Here is an 8,999-nt window from a genome sequence, read left to right as displayed (position 1 = left end):
ATTTTACTTATGTTCAGGACCCTCCTGAAAAATGGGATTTTACTTTTGTTCAGGACCCTCCTGAAAAATGGGACCTTACTTTTTATTCAGGACCCTCCTGAAGAATGCGATGTTGCTTTCTGTTCAGGACCCTCCTGAAAAATGGAATTTTACTTTTGTTCAGGACCCTCCTGAAAAATGGGACTATACTTTCTGTTCAGGACCCTCCTGAAAAATGGAATTTTACTTTATGTTCAGGACCCTCCTGAAAAATAAAATTTTACTTTATATTCAACATCCTCTTGAAAATGGGATTTTACTTTCTGTTCAGGACCTTCCTGAAAAAATGGGATTTTACTTTATGTTCAGGACCCTCCTGAAAAATGGGAGTTCACTCTCTGTTCTAGACCCTCCTGAAAAATGGGATTTTACTTTTTGTTTAGGACCCTCCTAAAAATTGGGATTTCACTTTATATTCAGGACCCTCCTGAAAAATGGAATTTTACTTTATGTTCAGGACCCTCCTGAAAAATAAGATTTTACTTTCAATTTAGGACCCTCCTGAAAAATGGGACTTTACTTTTTGTTATGGACCCTCCTGAAAAATGGGATTTTACTTTATGTTCAGAACCCTCCTGAAAAATGAGATTTTACTTTCTGTTCAGGACCCTCCTGAAAAATGGGATTTCACTTTATGTTCAGGACCCTCCTGAAAAATGGGATTTTACTTTCTGTTCAGGACCCTCCTGAAAAATGAGATTTTACTTTATGTTCAAGATTCTCCTGAAAAATGGAATTTTACTTTCAGTTCAGGACCCTCCTAAGAAATAGGAATTTACTTTATGTTCGGGTCCCTCCTGAAAGATGAGATTTTACTTTCAGTTCAGGCCCCTCTTGGAAAATGGGGCATTACTTTCAAAAATGATGAAATCCTTCTTTATTATAATCTTTGTTTATGATAATTTTCGTTCTAGTTTTGATTCTAGTTTCAGGAGCCCGCCTGAAGAACAGGGTGAGAAAATGGTAAGTCAGGATCCCGTCTGAAGAACTGGGTGCTGAAATGGAAAATTGAAGAAATTGTAAGTTAGGAACCCGCCTGAAGAACAGGGCGAATAAATGAAAAGTCAAGCAACTTGGTGAAGAAATTGAAAGTTAAGCAATGAGGTGAAACAATTGAAAACCAAACAATAAGTTGAAGAAATTATAAATCAGGAGCCCACCTGAAGAATAGGGTGATGAAATAGCAAGTCAAGAGTCGAAGAAGCTGTATAGATAGGATTTTTATAAATTTCATTTATGTTCAACTTGTAATTTTCATTTTGATGTAATGATAGAACCGCGAACCGGAACCTCGACGGAACCTCATTCGCCTCTCCAACTCAGTTGTCCTTCTTTCTTTCGTTTCTTCTTTTGAATAATAGTCAGATCAAAATTTGGTCTCGTTGTCTACTTCTTTGTTTGAAAACACTTTGTGTTTACATCCAAAGGGGGCATGATGTAGACACCTAATTTTGTCGCTCCCGAACTCAAGTTATCTATTTTTACCCTCGTCTTACCATGTGTCCTACCCCGTGTAATTATCTCTCCAGAAAATGACAAAAAATTAAAACCAACTCAAAACAAATTTTATCTTGTTTTATCTCAACCTACTAAATCAAAATTAACCACCTCTCTAATTAGAGGTGGACACCTAACCCCTACCCCACGTACTTCACCACCCCATACCCCACCCCACCTCACGTCACATGGAACCTTTCCTCACTACTAACAGAATGTAGCATAATAACAATATATGCACATGATAATAACTTAAGAGGGCCCACCATAAAAGAAGAGAGATTCTTTTTTGGGCTATTTCTATGCATACTACATTCCAAATAAAAAAGGGGTCTCAAAGCATCTTCTCCATTCATACTCACAGACCCTTCACCAACGTTTTTCCATTCACCATACTCGACCCAGGTACGACACTTCATCTCCACAACGCACACTCCTCTAACAAACCTCACACCAAAAACACCCACGTAATTTCCATTGAGAGAGTAGAGAAGAGAGAGAGAGATAGAATCGAGAGAGAGAGAGAGAAGGAAGAAGTCGAGCTAATAATTCCGGTGAGTGTCTTGCCGGAAAACATCATTGTTGCTTTAAAATCGGGCTGTTATCCATTTTTCGGTGCTGTCTGAGCCTTTTTTGAAACTCCTGCGAAACAGCAACCAAATCAGTTCCCTCCCATCGTTTCTCGTTCCCTCCGGTCAAATTTTTCTCAAATTTTCGAATGTCGTTAGCTTCTGTGAGTTTCGAGCTTTGTTGGGATTAATTGGTTATAGAGTTATTTGTTCAAGTTTGGTTCGTTGGGTTAGAGATTCGAGTTGCGGGTTCGTGTATTGAGGCTGGGTTCGTTGTTTGAGGTTCGGTTGCGGGTTTCGTCTCTTCATCGGTTAATACTAAATTCTGGAATCTTCGAATTTGAATTGAGGTCCAATTCTATTCCTCCTCTTCTTTATTTTGTCGCTTGTCATGCTCGATGCTTTGAATTGAATTCTGTGTGTTAATTGATATGTGATAATGCGAATTATTATTTGTTGTGATTCGGTGTTTGATTTTCTTGATTATGGATTGATTATGGGTTGCGCGTTGAAATAATATCTCATTAAAAATTAAAATTGGTTGGTTGGCAATAGAGTGTAGTTAGAATTATCCTAGAATAGAGTAGGTTTATATTTCCGTATTTTTTTTATTTTTATTTTTATTTTCATTTTGGAACTGTATAATGGGACTGAACACTAAATTTTGAATTGTTTTGTTTTGTTTGTTTGTTTGATTGTTTTACATGTTTTGCGTGGTTTGTACATTAGTAGTGTCAGAATTAGCCGATACGCTCTACCAAGTGACCATGGTCAAACCACGGGACTGAGGGGTGCCTAACACCTTCCCCTCGGTCAACAGAATCCTTAATCGGAATCTCTGTTTGCAAATCAATTTTAAAGAGTCAAACAGTTTTGAAAAAGGATATCCAAGGGTGACTTGGCACACCCAATTTATGCCAAGTGGCGACTCTGAATAAAAAATGTAAATAATCCTCTTTCGAAACAAATCTTCATTTTGTCACTTTGATAATAAAAACCCTTTCAAACTTAAAAAATCAATCTCTTTGGAGTTAAAAAAAGGTGTGACACCATAATCAGGTTTCCCTTTTGGAAAAGGAAAACATAGGCTCCTTTCTTCTAGCTTGGTAGCTTCCACAATGTAGTCCTACGCGTTTGAGAGTTTCATTTAGGGGGAGGATTTGTGAGACACAAGTATTGCAATGTCACTTGTGTGAATCTCTTTTTATTCTGAGTGAATTGTGTGAAGTTGACTCTCTTGACATTTTGTACTCTCTTTTATTATATAATGGATTGCTCGTCTCCTTATGTGGATGTAGGTCGATTGACTGAATCACGTTAAATTATTGTGTCTCTTTTGATTTATTTCTCATTTATCTTTTTATTCATGGTCTTTTGAGGTTTGCTTTGCTAGCTTCGGCATGACACCTCATTATTTCGGTCCTAACAAGATCCCGTGATGAGAGGGATAAAAATGGGAGAGAGGGTGTTTGATTTTTTGCACAAAGTTGGTCTAAGAACTAAAACCTTTAATGTAAGTGCTATACTCCCAATAACTTCTCTTGTTGGATCATTTCATATAAACCATTCAATATAGTTATCAATGGAAAATATGAAAGTAAAAATAAACTTGTATACGTATGTCATGATTGTGACACAGAAAATATCTTGTTTGGAAAACAGACCCATAAATGAAAATGACCTTTGTTCTTTAGCAATCAATATTTACACATTTCTAAGGCATGTGTAGCAAAACTTAGATAGCATTAGCCAAAAGGCTATACGTAGGCCTAGATGGAATGAACTATAAGCTCCCGTTTAGCCGTAGATAATTAATAGATTATGAGGTTGAAATTTGAAATTTATGATTTTGAAGTTGTGTGCGGACATGCATTTTACTCGGAAAAAATTTAAAGTTTTGCTGGTGAAAGTGAAATTTCAAAATCTGATCAAATTTCATTACTAAAAAATGAATAGTTTTGTGGGATGCGAGTCTAGAATTAAAATACGACATTTCTAAGGTTAAAAGTGGTTTAAAGTGAATTCAGAATTTAGAGTGATGGTTATTCCACATGTAAATGATTTTATTATATTTTTCTTATTCAATGAACTTACAGACCATAGATGTATGTAATGTACTTGAATTTACAGATAATTCGTAGGGATAAGGCAAAGATTATTTTTCTTAGGCATTGAAAATCACCCTTAGTGTAATTTACATCTCTTCTTGTTGATTACTGTAATTTTATATTGCATTCATAATCCATTTTTAATTTGTATTGGAGATTTCTTACCTAATAAGCATAATACACTTTAAAACACTTATCTATATTGTATATATATTTCACTTTTAATGCATAGTGCACATTTTTTATAAATGATTATAATAAACAAAAGGTATTGCTATAGATGGTAAATATTTTCTAAATATATGATATCTATATAATTTTTCCTTACAAATAACCACCAAAATAGGAACCAAAAACATATACATAATATTGCTAATCAAGTAATGGTACCCAAGTTTCACATATTCAAGCTTAATTCATTGAATAAAATAAGAAGATTGTTAAATTAAGATTGACTCTCCGAACTTAAGAAAGAGAAATTGAGAAATATTGTTTGAATTTTCTTGATAAAATAGGAGACACTCAAGTGAAAATACTTGATTTTCGAATGAAATAAAAGACACCAAGTGACAAGAATTAATTTTTTTTAAGATTAAATAAGAGATACTCGGATAAAATAATTGATTTTAGATGAAATAAGAGATGCCAAAGTGAGAAAAGTAGATGATTTGAGATAACCTAATGAAAAAATTTAATTTTTAGATGAAATAAGAGATATTCAAGTGTGAAAATTTGATTTATTATGGTACTTTGTTAATTTAAGTTCTCCGTTTAATTTATTTTAGACTTATTTTGTTAGTATTTTTAATGTTTTGAAGTTCGTTGTGTTTTATTCTTTCGTTGTCAATGTAATTTATTATTATTATTTTTTGGGTGGTGTGGGGGAGTTTAGCAAGATACAAACCTATCAAATACATGAAATTAAATATTTTTTTCCTCCATATGAAACTAAATATAAAGACGTATTAAAAAGGCAAATTAAAGTAATTAATGAGATGAATATTGTTTGTTAAGCCTTTAGGTGAGGGTGAAGCCACGTATATGCAGAGCATAATTAATGTGGCTAAGAGAATTACAAGATAATCAAAATTTAAAATCAAGTGAAATTAAAATAAATCTTTAGGATGATTATAGTGTAAAATTCTCTATAAACCAAAAAAGTTAGGTTACTATAAATAGTATATGAGTACGTCTAATGACTAACCAAATTTAGGTCTTTTTAGGGCATGTGGGTGGATATACTATTTAGAGAAGCAAGCAATACTTCGTGGACATGCATGCTTACTCATGAAGGTAGTTTAGTAATTCCATATGCATACGTGGATATCTTCCAAAAACTCTTGCACATGTGTATATGACTTTTCTTCATTGTGGGCCCCACTTGATACTCTACTCTACAATTGTAAGCAACATTTCTAGATACTTGTCATGCTTATTCAAAATAAATATTTATAGTAGGTGTTGAATTCCTTCGGCTAGAGTAAGCAACATTTCTAGATACTTGTCATGCTTATTCAAAATAAATATTTATAGTAGGTGTTGAATTCCTTCGGCTAAATTTTCTTTAAATATTGAACATTTTAAGTTGAAATCATGGTTCCGCCTCTGGATAGAAGAGTGTCTCCCCTTTTTAGGCTCTACATGTAGCAAATCTAGATTTGGTAGTAAATTTCAAATATCATATTTTTTTTGGAAGGTCATGCAACACGTATAAAATGGTAGAGCTTGCAACTTTCTTATGTAACAAAATTTGTGAAAGTTAAAAGCAAGAGAGAGAGATCAATAGCATAATGGATTAGCATACACTTGTGATGGGATCAATTTTTGCCTTGATCAGTTTTCTTTATATTCTAACAAAAATATGCAGCACAGGCAGCAAAAATCTTCCACCAGGGCCATCACCATGGCCAATTATTGGAAGCCTTCACTTGTTAGGTGCAAAACCTCATGTATCACTTGCCAATCTTGCAAATATTTATGGTCCAATTATGAGTTTAAAACTAGGACAAATAACAACAGTTCTCATTTCTTCGTCAGCCATGGAGAAACAAGTCCTTCAAAAACAAGACTTAGCCTTTTCAACTAGATTTTTCCGACGCTCTTCAAGCACACAACTATTGCAAATTTTCTGTCATGGCTTCCAGTTTGTCCTCAATGGTGAACACTTAGGAAAAAATTGAATGAAAATATTGTCTCGAGCAATAGGCTTGATGCAAATCAACATCTAAGGTCTCAAAAGGTGAAAGAATTGCTTGCTTATTGTGCAAAATGTTGTGAAGAAGCTAAAGTTGTGGATATAGGTCAAGTTGCTTTCAAGACTAATCTCAAATTTGTTGTCAAACATCCTTTTCACCAAGGATTTGGTTGACCCTTTTTCGGATTCAAAGGTGGAGTTGAAGAATGTGATTGTTTTTACTTATTCTGTATTGAATGATACATAGATATCCTACAATGTTGACATAACTGTTTATGACTCTTTTCAAAATTTAAGGTTGAGTTGAAGGATGTGATCTGGGGCATCGTAAATGAGGCTGGGAAGATCAACCTAGTGGATGTTTTCCCCATACTTGAAAATATCGATCCTCAAAGAATAAGGTACCGCACAAGCATCCATTTTGCTAAGTTGTTTAAACTTTTTGGTGATTTGATCAATGAGCGGTTGAAGGAAACGAAAAAGAACCACAGTGCAGAAAATCCTAGAGAGATGGATGAGAATTACATAAAATCCACATTCCTGCAGGTTTGTGCTCTACTCTTTATCCTTTAAATTTGACATAATACATAAATGTATCCTTTAACTTGGGTTCAGCTAGCATCAAAGAGGAGATGGCATAGCTCGCAAAGGATAAGCTTTGGTTAAGGTTGTACCAAATTTCTCCTCCATGTCTAATTCTTTTGGCCCAATGTTTGTCTCAAATGTCCAATTGAAATAGTTCAATAGTGAGCCCAATATTACTGGAACCATTCTAAATACCAATGGTGAACCAGGACTTATTCTTCGACCAACAACAAATGGAATCAACTCAAAAGTCTTACGCTTTATGGCATTCTTTGCATTAATCATTCAAATAGATCTCCATACACATTTGTAACTTCTTAATGTGTAATGTTTCGTCTTAGAACAAGTCAACGGTTTGCAAGACACCTCGAAATTGAGACACAACATTTTCATCTTAAGAATAAAATTTTCACAAATAATATTATCCTTACAACTTTATAAGAATGATATTCCTTTCATTTTTCAAAGTTTAGATCATGAAGTCTATCTATGATCCAAATTTCTCTAACAAATTATACTAATATATCCTCCACAACTACAAAAAAAATACACCAGCATTGATAAGGTTAATTGAATAATATCAAATAAACAGAGCAGAAAGTTCTAATAAACCAAACGAGGAGGAGGGTGAAATCAATTTGATATGACATAGGACAGTCCAGTACACTAGAACTCCCACTATGGGTGAAGTTCGGAGAAGAGTCAAACAACAGTTTGATATAACATAAATCTAAAATATAAGTTCCGAAGGATGATATATTATACTATTGATTTTCCAGTATGATGAATATGTATACATAATTCGAGTTGAAAGCTCAATAACTTCAACATACCTCAAGAACTCGCAGTAAATTCACATTTAAAGTAATTTTTAGGTACAAGGCAAAGCTCATTTTTCTTATGCATGGTAGTTCCAGGCCTAACATCTGTATCAATGTCCTCTTTTTTCAACCCACTAGGTAATTCCCAATCAAATGCATAAAGAAGATTTGATAATGCAAGTTCCATCACTGCAACTCCAAGTGTCATCCCCGGGCATCGTCTTCTTCCTTCTCCAAATGGAATTAGCTCATAGTTTTGTCCCTTGAAATCGATATCACTATTCAAGAATCTCTCAGGTATAAATTCTTCTGGATTTTCCCATATTTCAGGATCCCTTGCAATTGCCCATGAGTTAACATGAATTATAGTTCTTGGCGGAATTTTATACCCTTCTAGTGTGGATTTTTCCATTGATTCTCTTGGAATTAGAAGTGGGCTTGGCGGATATAATCTAAATGTCTCTTTTATCACGGCTTTGAAGTAGGACGTATTTCGGATATCATCTTCATTCACAGTGCCTTTGTCCCCAATTGTTTCTCTGATTTCATTTTGGACTTTCTTCATGACTTTTGGATTCTTTATCAACGCTGTCATTGCCCATACTATTGCAGCTGCGCTAGGGTCTGATCCAGCAACGAACACATTCTACAAATAAAAAAAATGACATGGAAGAAGATAAACATGGTCAACTCGTGATAACGGGCACATTTGTGCTACATATTAGATGTGGCAAAATCAATCAATCTTACAGTACCCTACCTGATTAAGTTTCAATGAGTTAAGCGAAATTTGGATGGGTTGGATCAATAATCCATGTTGACCCACCCATATTTGATCTAACTCATTCATTTTTTATCTATATATGCATCTAGATGAACACATGTATGCATATAATTATATGTGTATGTATATATGTGTACGCGAGATGTATGTAGAATTAGATAGGTTCAAGACAAGGAAAATTACCATGAGAATTCCTTTGATATCATCCAAAGTGAGATCAATTGGAGTGGATTGCTCTTTCCTCAATTGAAGCAAAAGATCAAGAATATCTCCTTCCATAGATTTTGGCCTATTGGGATTGTGATGTTGCTCAATCAGTTCTTCATAAAACTCATCCAAATCGTTGAAGATTTTCTCAAGTCGATCTGTTAATCCAGTAAGTTTATCAATCCAACTTAATAA

General features: G+C 34.3%; 1 protein-coding gene across 1 annotated transcript; it reads right to left on the bottom strand.

The window, feature by feature from the left end:
- Nucleotides 1-7,615: 7,615 nt before the first annotated feature.
- Nucleotides 7,616-8,996, bottom strand: LOC124885473 (5-OH-xanthotoxin synthase-like; the record flags this gene model as incomplete). The annotated part of the gene is made up of 2 exons (XM_047405967.1): nt 7,616-8,459; nt 8,781-8,996. Coding segments are annotated over 2 exons (849 nt in total), but the record flags the coding sequence as incomplete, so codon positions are not given.
- Between the last annotated feature and the right edge of the window lie 3 nt (nt 8,997-8,999).

This window comes from Capsicum annuum, unplaced genomic scaffold (genome assembly GCF_002878395.1).
Source record: "Capsicum annuum cultivar UCD-10X-F1 unplaced genomic scaffold, UCD10Xv1.1 ctg82792, whole genome shotgun sequence".
In the NCBI taxonomy this organism is placed as follows: Eukaryota; Viridiplantae; Streptophyta; class Magnoliopsida; order Solanales; family Solanaceae; genus Capsicum; species Capsicum annuum.
Note: the sequence above shows the minus strand (reverse complement) of the source record. Positions and strands in the feature narration are given on the sequence as shown.